Source organism: Anser anser, assembly GCF_964211835.1.
Source record: "Anser anser genome assembly, chromosome: 21".
NCBI classification, from domain to species: Eukaryota; Metazoa; Chordata; class Aves; order Anseriformes; family Anatidae; genus Anser; species Anser anser.
In genome coordinates, this window is record NC_139742.1 from 3,367,833 (window position 1) to 3,380,755 (window position 12,923).

General features: G+C 46.6%; 1 protein-coding gene across 14 annotated transcripts in view; it reads left to right on the forward strand.

The window, feature by feature from the left end:
* The window catches only part of LOC310885015 (voltage-dependent N-type calcium channel subunit alpha-1B-like), a 283,849-nt gene that overhangs the window by 205,083 nt on the left and 65,843 nt on the right, over nucleotides 1-12,923 (forward strand). For all 14 annotated transcript variants that reach the window (XM_083807730.1, XM_083807736.1, XM_083807737.1 and 11 more), the window contains 5 exons: nucleotides 3,254-4,075; nucleotides 5,315-5,529; nucleotides 7,454-7,574; nucleotides 10,741-10,870; nucleotides 11,865-11,924. In XM_083807730.1, coding sequence (XP_083663856.1) covers nucleotides 3,254-4,075; nucleotides 5,315-5,529; nucleotides 7,454-7,574; nucleotides 10,741-10,870; nucleotides 11,865-11,924 — 1,348 coding nt within the window. The remainder of the gene's footprint in view (nucleotides 1-3,253; nucleotides 4,076-5,314; nucleotides 5,530-7,453; nucleotides 7,575-10,740; nucleotides 10,871-11,864; nucleotides 11,925-12,923) is intronic.

The following is a 12,923-nucleotide window of genomic DNA, read 5'->3' on the forward strand; positions in this document are numbered from 1 at the left end:
TTTTCATACAGCAAGAAGACGGGATGCAGTCCTTACTTCTGGGCCTCCTGCTCTTTAGCTTATCAGTGACCAAAGCCAGTGGGTGGCTGCGTGTCGTAGTCTTTTGGCGATCACCTCCACTACTTGTGCCAGTGTTAAGGATGTATCTCACTTCCAGACGTGCTGAGAAATCTGAAATGTCTGTATCTGTTTTAAGGCAGTGATTTTACCAAAATAGGCTTAGTTAACATGTGCATTGCTCGGTTGCTCCAGGTTCTCAGTGAGGTGTGCACTCAGCAGCAACTTCACCTGTCAGCTAGCCGTGAGCCAAGTACAATGGAAGCTTTAGCACCCCAGAGAGAGCTTTGCTTTTAAGGCTGATTCGTGTTCTTAGGGTAAAGGAAACACAATGAAAAAAGTTACCGTGAAGTGATAAATCTTGTGTCAGAGCAAACCATTCCTCCACTTGTAGGTAAATGACCCAACCCTTGAGAGAGAGGCTCTGAAATCCCCTGTGAGCATCTGGTTTTCAGAACTAAAATTTAATACAAGCCAGAAAATCTCTGAAGCTGCAGATGTGTGCGTGTTTTGGAGGGATTTTATAGGCTTTGTCCAGAAGTCCTATCACCACTCATAGCAGGGAAGGTCACAAGTCCCCGTCCTGAGCACCTCCTCTCCTGCTGTGTGATGGGTGCCAGTCCTGCATCCTCAGCCTTCTTTCTCACTACATCCAGCCTGATTTCAGAGACTGGGCTCAGTGCAGGCACTGGTGGAGGGGCTGTTCGCATGACAGCTGCCTGATGACCCCTGGCTTTGCCTTGAGTCTGTGCAGGGAGGCCGGGAGCTTTGCATCCCACCCCAGGATGGTGCCTGCGTGTGGAGCAGGAGATTGTGCTGCGCTCTGTGCTCTTGTTTTGGGGAGAAATTGAGGGTCTCAGCCAGCACAAAGGCAGTTTCCCAACTCATAACATGTTGTTCCTAGTTATCACTGCGGTGTTGGCAGCTTGCTCTGGATGTTCAAAGTGCAAAACAGAAGTCGGTCCTCACCCCAGGTTCTCTCATTTTCAAGTGAGAAATGTCCCCAAAGAACCAGTGTGGTTGGTGGCTACACAGAGCCCGTGCCTGGGGAGCTCGGACGTGCACATGCACAGAGCCGAGCTGCCTTGTTCCTGTGCTAACGAGGACGTTTTCATAGGTTTTCATAGCCCAGATTGGTCTGTCCCTGCTAGATCTGAGGCAGTGCAGAGCAAGGCACCCATCCGCTTTGGAGGACGTGTGGGATATACTGGGACACCCACGCCAGGCAGCTCTCTGCTGGTCTCAGCTGATGGTGCAGAGCTGTGACTGCAGATTACGTCTTCCCATGGGAAATCGTTGTATGGGACAGCAGGTTTGGGCAGTTAGAGGAGACTTTGCATGTTACCCATTAATTCCCATTAAAACCGCGTAAATCTGCTCATGGGTGATAGTGGTTGAACCTTCCAGAGGACTGAACCCCAAAGAAACACCAGGTTACTGCCAGCTGTTCATCTCCTGTCGCTGGGGACAGCCTGGGGGTGCTCTCCCCTGTGAGCAGCCTGCCTCTGTATGATGTGGGGAGTTGGGTGAGTGGGGTTCTGTGTCCCCAGCACCTTCTGATATTATTTGCATTTAGAGCTGCGATTTTTGTCACCCATTGTTCTGCTGTGGTGTAAACGGGGCACTCAGCTGGTGGAGAATTGATCCAGGATGTGCCTCCTGGGAACAGGGGGCTTTGATTTGTAGTTTTGGTGGTAAGCTGTGCTCCCTCTTCTTTCTGGGTTAAACCAGATTCATTCACAACTGCCTGGATGCCCTCATCCCATTTACAGTGAACATTTAAGTAGGTTTTTACCTCTTTTAACAGCACCCTTAGTGAAGAAAAAAAAACAAAACAAAAAAACAAAACAGCAGAGCATTTGAGATGCAAAGCCTTTCCGACAGCTCCCGCTGTGCTCCGTGAGCCCATCTGAATGCTGCCTCCCCGGGGTCCGAGCACGGCGACAGACCCTGACACTCTGAATCAGCACGCACGCACGCAAAAGCTGCCTTCTGCTATTGTCAGGGGAGCCCAGAAAGTACGTAAGGAAACTGCGTCTGACTCCCTATCTCCACAGCCTTGTGGGGCGTGCGTGAAGCAGTGGAGATTCGTGAGCCCTGTGCAGCCCCTCTGGCTGCAGAGGTCAGGCTGATGCGTAGCAAATGGAGATGTCTGAGCAGCTCGGTGGAAGGAAAATGATTTTCCTCTCTTTTGTTAGAAGTAGTTTAATTAAGGAAGAAAACAGGTGCCAACTTCAACCAGGCTAAATCCAGAACTCCCCCCCATGGAAGCCAGGGGGTTTACTTTGATTTTATGGGAAAGCAGAATTTGCAAATATTTGATTTACATTGTTTAGGAGGAAAGGAAAAAAAGGCTTCTCTTCCTGCAGTGGCTGGGTACGTGACACATTCACATGTGGTGGTCAGAAACCGAGTGCTATGCCGAAAAAATCAAAGCATTAAGGCATTGTCAAAGCGGGTATTCTCACTGTAGTAGGTAACAGAGAAGGAAAGCAGCAAGTCTCTCGAGGGAATAAAGGTGCTTGCATTGTCTGCATCTACATGTTATCCCCAGTCCCTGCTACGTAGAACAGTTTTCCTTCCTTACTTGTACTTTTCCAGACTCCTGTGATGCTTGGGCTGGATGCCCTGGGTTTGGAGCAATGTCCCCTGTTCCGTCAGGGGCTGTCCTGCCTGCAGAGGGGCGCCTCTGGCTGCAGGGGATGGTGGTAGGGCCCTTGGGTAGGTTTCATCTCCCCTTGCTCCTCCACTCCAACTTGTTGGACACTGATTTGCTCATCTAGACGTTTCCAGGTGGGCAGAAAGGTGCTGTGGTTTGGGGAGAAGCCCTGCAGGCTATTTAAAAGCTCTGGTTGTACGATACAGTTTCTGTGAGTACTGACTTTAACCCTTCAAACTATGCCTGAGGTGTTCACGGGGGATCACCACCTTTTAGAAAGCAGGGCAATCCTTTCCTGAGGGCCCGTTTCATAGTGCCTGAAGCGTGTGGGGGCAAACTAACACAGATGATCCTGCTGGCTTTCCCTGCTCATACTCTCCGCCAGCCATTCTCTCTCCATTCCTATAACTTCTTTGGCTCAACCCTCTAACACCCTGTCTCAGCTGAAAATTTCCTTTTTTTATTTTTTGGGTGGTTGCTTTATAGGGAACTGGTGCAAAGTTTGATACTAACTTTCCCCTTTCCTCCCCTCCGTAGCAAGCAGCAGAACTCCTCCAAATCCAAGTCAGTTTGGGAGCAGAGGACGAGCCAGATCCGGATGCACAATTTCCGAGCCAGCTGCGAGGCGCTGTACAACGAGCTGGATCCCGAGGAGCGGGTGCGTTACGCCACCACCCTCCACATCCGTCCCGACATGAAGACGCATTTGGACCGGCCGCTGGTGGTGGAGCCGAGGGGCGAAGGGAGGAACAACATCAGCAAGCTGAGCCCTGGGGACGTGCAGGAGGTGGAGCAGAGCAAGGTCAGCTCTGCTGATGGAGCAGAAGCTCCACGAAAGCATCACCGGCATCGGGATAAGGACAAACTGGGAGAGCAAGAGAAGTGCGATGTGACCAAGGAGGAGAACGGGGAGTCTGGCACCAACAGTAAGGAGGAGCGGCACCGGCAGCACAGGAGCCGCAGCAAGGAGGTGGAAGGGTGCAGCAAGGAAGGGAAAAGTGACCGCACCAGGGGCCAGGAAGGGGGAAAGAGGCACCACCGCCGAGGGTCGGTGGAGGAAGGTGCCGAGAAGGAGCACCGTAGGCATCGGACTCACCGGCACTCTGCTGAAAGGCAGGGCAAGGAAGGCAACGGGACGATCAACGGGGCCCGGGGCGAGCGGCGTTCCCGACACCGGGGAGGGTCGAGGTCTGGGAACCGGGAAGGAGAGCCCTGTTCCAAGGGCGAGAACGGAGAAGAGCCTCACAGACGGCACAGGTTCAGGAACAGGGCGCTGTCGACGTACGATTCAGTGGAGAAGGAGAATGGGGAGAAGGAGGGGGAGGCTGGAGAGAAGGAGCACCGGAATCATCAGCCCAAGTAAGTGAGCGGCCGGACACCTCCCTGTGGCAGCTCGGGGGCTGTGATACCCCAAATGCCTTTCAGAAATCAGGTTATTCCCCTCCCTGTGGCATTCCCTGCTGTTCCTGAACTTGCACTGGTTGCTGCTGTAACCTGCAGTTTCATTTTGCTTAAATCAGTAACAAAGGAGGCTCCCAAAGATGATTCTGATCCGTGCTGGCCCACAGAGTGGCTCAGGGTTAAGGCAGGAACTATCCTTGATCTCGAAACCAGCAGACACGCTAGGACAAGTAACACAAGGCAGAGAATTTCACAGCCTCTGAAGGAACCTGGTGTTTCTGAGTGACACACTTTTAAATGGAATTCAGTCTGTCATATAGTCCTTTAGGTTTTCTCTTTTCTCATGCTGAGCCTTTGGGCTGCATCACCAGTTATTATTACAGCACTTGGCTGTGAGGGAAGTGGCTTCTTCCATTAAGAACCATGAAGTATCCCAGTCTGTTTAATTCTTATGTAAGTCAAGTGAGAAAACTGGTACTGGTGAAGCATTAGCGTAGTTAATAAAGAAGGATAGATTGCCTTTTCAGCTTTATTAATCTGATGGAAAAGAAATTTCACTGGGATTCCTTAGAATAGAGTTCATGTCACCATGGAGAGCTGTGAGTGGCGTTCAGATAATCATTTTCCTGTCTGTATTATCTTCCTTTCAGATGGATATCAAAACACTTTGCATACTGTTTAGTTTGATCACGTGCCCAAGCTCACTTTCCTCCTCACTGAAATATCGCTGCTGCTGCAGAGGAATAGCTGCAGAAGCCATTTGCAACAACATTATGAAGTGGTTCAGGATTGGAAAAGAGAGTCACCAAATTTAAATAGGGCCTCGGGAGAACATTTAAGCAGCAGAATGGCAGACTTCATTCAGAAAGCAGCTGACACTGGAGAGCTAATGACACTGCTATATGCAATTGCCATGTGGTCTGTACCCATGAACCTAGATCCTGAGTCGCATTAAATAAAATAAAGTTACTTTCAGTGATACGGTTCCTCTTAATGTTGTGTTTGGATGTTGGTTCAGAAGCTCTCGGAGGTAAAAGTCACATACTGCGCTGTCAATAAGTTTTCCTACATTGTGTGAGTTTTCTGCAAAGCACTTCCATGTAGAAAACAGCCGAGCAAAACCTAACAAGAGCTGCAGCGTATGTTCTATGAACCTTTGTCAGGCCATATTTATTCAAATCTGCTCTTCTGCCTTAGGGAGAATCAGTGTGAGATCGAGGCTAGTGGAAGCGTGAGCGTCCCCGTGCACACCCTTCCCAGCACCTACCTGCAGAAAGTGCCTGAGCAGCCAGAAGATGCCGACAACCAGAAGAACGTGACGCGCATGATTCAGCCACCTCTGGACAAAACCACCACTGTGAACATCCCCGTGACCATCACTGCCCCGCCGGGAGAAACCACTGTCATACCAAGTGAGTGCCTTTGTCTGTTTGCTGTGAAATTGATAGAGAAGAGCTATTTGTCCAAGGTGCTACCTGCGCACAGCGGGCAATGGTCTGTCCTGGCCACCAGCATCCTTGCAGTGAGACGGGAAATCTTGGTGTTAACACAGGCTCTGTGGGTCATGCAGCCTGCAGGAACCCAGACCAGAAGGGTCACCTGGTGGCTCTGGAGAACACCTCAAGGTTCCCTGCAGATGGTTCACCCAGAGCACACCCATGTTACGCATGACCCTTACGGGTCAGCTGGAGATCAGGGAGAATAAAGAGCAAGAAGTGCTGTAACTGAGAGCTGTGTGGCAAAATAAGCAACTTCTTCCAGCAGACCTTGCTGTGAGCACAGGATTGGGTCCTCTGTGCTCCTCTGCTGCCATGCTGCAAGCTCCCACTGCGGCAGTGCTGTGCTGCGGTTCCTCTGGTGCCCCAGGGGCCTGGCTGGTCTCAGGCAAGGGACAAGGGAGGCAGTGGTGTTGCATTAGAGCCCACAGACTGAATTCAGTCTTCTTGGTTTATTGTGTGGCCCCACCGTGGAGCAGCAGGTCCTTCATGGCTGTGCAGCCTTCACAGTGCCCATTATGTGACCCTGCTGCTTTGGATGCTTGCGGTCTGCGTAGTTCTAAAACCTCTCCTCTTAAGGAGAAGCACAGTGTGAAATTCAGGAGGTCCACTTTAGGTTGCGGGCTGTCAGGACCCTTCTTTCAAGGGGCACAGCCAAGAGCTAATGGTTTCTCTACGTTGTTTTCCACAGCATTGTCAGCTACACAAGACTTGCCTGTCGTTTTTCTTTTTCTTTTCTTCTTAGATGATAATTTTACTCAGTTGCAGTGCTGAGTTCCCATCAATCACAATTTATCAGACTCTCTCTTTCCTGGCCATTTCCTGTGTATCTGGCTTGAGATACAGTAAGGAATTATTGAACATGTCACTCACACACAATGAAATGTCATTTCGTTGCAAAACAAAATAAAAAGTAATAAAAAACCTTCATCCAACAGATTATAAGTGGGTGGGGGTTTGGGATGCTAGGTCCTGTGAATTAATAGACAAGTGTATCTATCTGTCTAAGAAAAGAATTTGCAGCATAAAATGTCTTCTAGTTCATATATTGAGCATTATCTTAAGTAAATTAACTTATAAACCCACTGCAAGTAAACTTATAATGGAAATTATAGGATGTATTTTCTAACCTTCTGGGACTGAGATGCAGAACAACCTTTTAAAATGGGATCCTGTAAGTTAAAAATCTGTTGTGAGATGGAGCTTGACATCTTTGTACATGGGGAACTCTGCCAAAACTGGGGTACGCTATGCAGGCATGGAGCTGGGTGGTCCAAGAAGTCCTTTCCAAGCCTCTGCTCCTAGTGCTGGGAGGTTCAGCAGTCTTAGCCTGAGAATTATTAAAGCTCATCTATGAACTTGCTTTTTTACATGTTCCCAAACCAATCCTGCTACTGGTCTATGGGAAAAAAATCAGAATCATGAGGTTGATTAGATTCACTTTTTTTTCTTTTCTTTCCAAGGTTCCCTAGCTGATCTTCTCTCCGTAGTGGTTTACGATATTTGGAATGGGATTTCCATCCCCTGTTGGCAGCTCTCATACTAATAAATGCAAGGTTTCTTTGTCTCCATTGGGCATCTTCATTTCCTGGCCATTTCTGATATATTGCTCATCAGTGCAGCGGTTAAGGAGTATAATTGCAGTGTATATCATACTGTAGTAAATAGCAGTGATAATAATCAAATGATTGTTCATCACATTTAATCAACATATTCAAAGGCTGTTTTCTATCCCAGCTGCATTGTTTGCATATCCAGCTGTTGCAGGCAGCCTGCTCTGTGAAGAGTGGGTATGCATTTTTAACTCTCTTGTTTCTGTTTCCTTGAATTCGCATTTCAGTGAACAACGTTGAGTTTGAAAGTAAAACGGAGGAGAAGAAGGATGTTGATGACTTGACAAAAAATGGGCCTAAACCAATCTTGCCTTACAGTTCAATGTTCATCCTAAGTCCTACAAACCCGTAAGTCCTTTGACTCTATAATGCTGCTCATCAGTTACGTGTACTTCAAGCATGGGTGTTCAGACAAATATCATTAGCTTGATCTTCATCTCTGCCTATCAAACACATTGAAAAATTAAATAAAAGCTTATGTAGGCTGCAGACCAGATGCTGCTGTTCAGCTGAGCTTTTCTAGGGGAGTAAATTGCCAGTATAGGGAAGAGATGGTTTAGGCAGTCCCTTCCTAACTGCCCTGCTGATGGTCAGGTGGGCAATTCTGGGTTCAGTTACAAATCACTGAAGGAAATGTGCCTGCCAAGGACATGGGGCACCACTGGGAGAACGGGTTACCTGGAGGAGCAGGCTATGGGGTGGTTTTGATGGCAGCAAATCCTTGCAGGATCCTCAGCTGAAATTCATGCTCTTTCTGTCTTAGTACCCTGGCATCACTGCTAACTTTGAACTTCTGGGAATGCGTGAATATTTTTCATTTGCTAAGGCTGAGAGTACAGCTTGTGGGATATGTTGGGATTACAGCATTTCTTCTGCTTCAGGCATCTCTGCCTCATGGGGAGCTTTGTACTCAAAGCCTGTAAACAGAGAATGTGTTGCTTTGAAGGGCCGCAGGACTAGACGAGTGCAGCAGGGGCTGTAATAATTGTAGCATAAAGGCCTGAGTCACTTAAAGCAGTAACTTAGGGCAGCAGAGGGTGTCTGAAACTTCTGCCAACCCAGGTATCTGCTAGGAGCAGATGTGATCATTTCTCTCTGGGACAGATAGACATGTTGCTGGTCCTAGATGTTCTCTGAGGCTGTCCTCTGCTCGCTCAGGTTCCTGAGGTGGACTCAGGTCCTTCCTGGACTCGAAGGAACGGAGACTGGCTCCCTGCCATCTCCTGCTGGGGGCTCTGATGTCCTGGCTGCCTGTGCAGTCAGCGGAGTAAAACTGGGGCTGCTTAGTACACTCACGTTTGACATCAGAAATGCATCTGTGGTGGGGGCTGTGGTCTGGCACCCCTGCACAGCAGGCTGAATGAATCCCTTTAAATGCAAGTGCCTACAACGTAATTCAGGCTACAGCCCTATGTGCTTCAGGATGCTACAGCTACGAGTGTGTGGGCAGGCAGAGTTTGTCAGCGAGGGAAGCTGGAGGCTCTCCATTAATGTCAGATGTTATATGAGAGAGAATGACCCCAAACTGCTGCTAATCTAATCTCCAAAGGAAATGAACCGACCCACAGTGTAACAGAAAATTAAACTTTCTGCAGCAGTCTTGAATTATGGAGCTTGGGCCACATCTGGTTGCATAAGGAGACAGTATTGCCCCATTATTTGGTAACTTAAGTCTTTTTGTTGTGACCTGACAGCTAAAAATGAGTGTTAGTTGCAAAAAGGTTGCTGTAGGGAGCACTGACAACAGGAAGCGAGGTGGCCCCAAGCCCAGTGAGGCTTTGTCATTTTGTACGTATGCTTGTCTTTTCTCATCTTGTCCTGTCTCATCATCAGGATTTGGTGGTAGTTGAATTTTCTTGCCCGTTTCTCCAGCACCCCTGCACAAAAGCTCTAGTAAATGGCCATTGAAAAAGAAAGTTGACTGGAGGAGGGGTATTATTAATACAGGGCCAAAGGGAAATGACAACATAAAGTCCAAGCTCTAAGGATGTCAAAAATTTGTTTCTCTTTTTCTGGGCAAGAGGCAGACCCAGCTGTATCTCCTCAGGTGTTCTGGCTGGTGCTAACTTCTCTAGAGAGGTCTTTCTGCTTTCTCATGAAACCTCGTTGCTAAGTTTTTCACCACATCTATTTCTAAATATCTCCTCTCCAAACTCCACTGAGGATGCATGACCTGGGTGCTGCTAGTGGGCAAAACAGCTGTGGGAAACATTAACGCAATGTATTCCTTTCAAAGTGCCACCCACCCTCTTAAAACACACAAGCATTAAAATGATTTCTCAAGCACCACTGGCAGTTTACTAATGCTTCCGCTTCTCATTGCTTGTTACGAATGATGAAGATCTCAAAATAGGCACTTGTTATTTCTTCGCTGAATTGAGTTTGATGCATGATTTACAGTTACAAGCACTGTCGAAAATGTTGCCTTTCATTTCTAGGGATTCACAGAGCACATAGATGACAGACCTCTCCAGTCAGGTGGTTAACCAAAGCTAAGGAAACAAAAGAAGCAATTTTCTTCATGTTGTTTCATACCAAATCTGTTTCCTTGGTATTTGTAGCTCTTTTTCATTCTGCATCCATTAGTAATCCAGAGAAAAAATATATAAGTAGATGTGAAAATTGAAATTTAATCCAACTGTTCAGGTATTTGGCTAGAAAAAATGCACTATAGTAACTGAATTACATTCTCAGATAACAAGGTTGTTGGTTAGTTACACATATAATTTGATTCTGGGGCAGAACCTAAGTCCTTTTTTCAACTGACAATGCAAATATAGAGCTCTCTGTGTTTGCAGTGAAGTATTTGTGAACTGTGTTCAGATAGAGAGCTATTAGCTGAAATTTATGAATAGTTTTGCATTGCTTAGAAAACGAAGCATTTGTCACTTTTGTTGAATACAGTTTATGAACCAAAATATTAGGTTAAAGTAATCAAATATACTGCTGTAAAGTATTTGTCCAGCTTATAAAGAATGGCTTAGAATAAAGTGCAGTCAGAGGTGCTTGGGAAGAGAGCTTACTAGAAATAATAGTCATAGATACAAAGCCAGTTTCAGCTAAGAGTGTCAAAGTACATATCATATATCAATTTCAAAGGGACTATTTGATACTATAAGGATTTCAAAACTAGTTCTCAACTCACAGGACTTCTGCCTTATTCTGACTTATTCTGAGAATAGGTTTGAGGGGCATGTAAGTATAATTTGTAGAACTGAGTCTGAATACTCAAAGCTCTCACTGTCTTGTGACAGACATACATCGTTGCTTTGTGGAAGGGGCAGAGAGCAGTGCAGAGGTGTCAAACGTCTTGCCTTAAACCTTGCTGCAGATCTGATGCAAACCTGAGATTAAAGCCATTAATCCTGATTTTTATTTTCTTAGCATTATTGTACTAGCAATCCTAAAGGTGATATTCCTGTTGAACGTTGTCCTTCTGCCAATCTTCTGTACTGCTGCAGAGTGCTTGACTTTCAGCACCTGCAGAAGTCCTCCCACGTGCTTTTGTTTGCAGGATTCGGCGTCTGTTCCACTACATTGTCAACCTGCGCTACTTCGAGATGGTCATCCTCATAGTGATAGCCCTCAGCAGCATTGCCCTGGCTGCAGAAGACCCTGTCCAAGCCGAGTCACCGAGGAACGATGTGAGTGCTGCATGGCATGGCATGGCCAGAACAAACTTGTTCTGCTTCTGCCAGCGGTTACACACGTGGCACATCCATCCTCATCTACGAATAGAGCACGGTGCACTGGCAAGTGCGTGATCCAGGGGTGAACCTATAACCTATGATCTATAATAATGATCTAGGATAAGTAGAAAATCTATTCATCCGTGGGTATCAAGCCAAACTCAGGCACTTCATGTTATGAGAAGTGGGAGCGTGGCACCTTTCAGGTGGGTGCCCGCAGCCCAGTAGCACTGGTCTGTGCAGCAGGTAGCTCGGTGTCTGGTCTCAAGCACATCCACAGGAGGATGTTGGCCCATTAGGTGGACACCTGAGGGTGTGCAGAGCTGGAGGTTAAGTATAGAAATTGCATCGTGCAGTTGCCTAATTTTGGCTTATTTCAATGTGGGTATCTGTGGTATGCAGCCAGCTCTGAATCTGGTCAGTATGAGCTGTTTCCAGAGGAGGATCGAGGAATCCCGATAGCAGTAATGAGCCGAAGTATCTACAAGCTATCTTTCTTCCTCATCCTTAATAACTGTGCAATGAGCTTTAACAAAAGGATTTTATCACTCTTACCCTCCTGATGTCTTTAATAATGCTATCATCAGTTACAGCAGAAAAACCCATACTGCTACACAGATGCCAGCAAATAAGCTGTCTAGGAAAAAGATACTCGAATATTCTGATTTCCAATACCCATTTTGCCTTATTAGTCCTGCCATGTATGCAGGTGCACTGAAGCAACCCATGGGCAGACTTTGTGCAGTCTGGCAAGGACTGGGAAAAATGTTGGTGTTTAAATTAGGTGATTCAAGTTTGTGCCTAAACTATTTGACAGCCTCCCATGAGATGACATTTATCCACTGACACTGGGGCTAGGAGACTGTTGCTAGAAGAAACGTTTTACACTTTTCTCATGTGCAGATCATTTCAGTGTGCGGTCTAATACTCATGTCTCTTTCCAATTTAGGCTCTGAAATACTTGGATTATATATTTACGGGTGTCTTTACCTTCGAGATGGTGATCAAGGTAGGAGTTTTTCCCAAAAGAAGTGTTTATGTCCCCTGTCAGCTCCACGCTCGTCTATTTCTGGGAACCTGCAGAAAGAGGGTGGAGCACGGCAGAGCTTCCTGGGGTGCCTGGGAGGTGTTGGTGATGAAAAAGCTTTAAATGAGGAACAGCACTCAAAAGTAGCCAATGCATAACAGATGCTTCTCTGTAGCTGCCTTCCTAATTTTTTCCAGTCTCACATTTCATGCAGAAAAATAAGGATATCTTTAGTAGCTGTGGTTGTGTAAGAGGCTAAGAAATGTGGGTGCGTGATGCAGAAACGTCTGTGCGTGGCTCAGGACACAGGAGCTGATAGACCTTACTGAGACACGTCTGCTTCTTCCCTTTTCCTTTGATGCTGATCAGGAACACTAATCACGACTGATGCTTGGTTTACCATTTTTTGAAGAAGTTGAGCATTTATCTTTGTACTTTGCTTAGCAGAGTGATGGGCTTTGCTGAAACCGTGGGGTGGTAACTTGCTAGAAAGCATAATTCTAACAAATTTAACAAAATTTATTCTAGGTGTAAGGATGGAGTTATTTTTTACTGTCAGAGCAAGATGCAAAAGAGATGCAGAATAAAAAATACTTAATTTTAAAAAACAAAAGCAGATTTTCTCATTTGTTCAATGGAAGGACTTGAAGCTATCTGAGAAAAGCAACTTTACGTGGGCAGTTGCAGAGCTCTCAGAAAAGCTGATCAAATCTCTGGCAAGCGCTTTCAGGCTGAATTTTAGAAGATCCTTAGCAGCATTACAAGACTCAGCCGTGTACAGAAGCGAGCGAGGCCACGCGCTGAGCAGCAGCCTCCAGCAACTGCTCCAGAGTGGGCGTTTTTCTTTGCCGCATTTGGCTGTGGGTCTTCCGTTCTCTCTTTGAGTTTTATTATGTAATATCCTATTCCAAGTGTTAATTACTACAAATCTGGTGGGATTGAGGTAGAATAAACTTAAACTATTTTGATGCTTGACGCGCA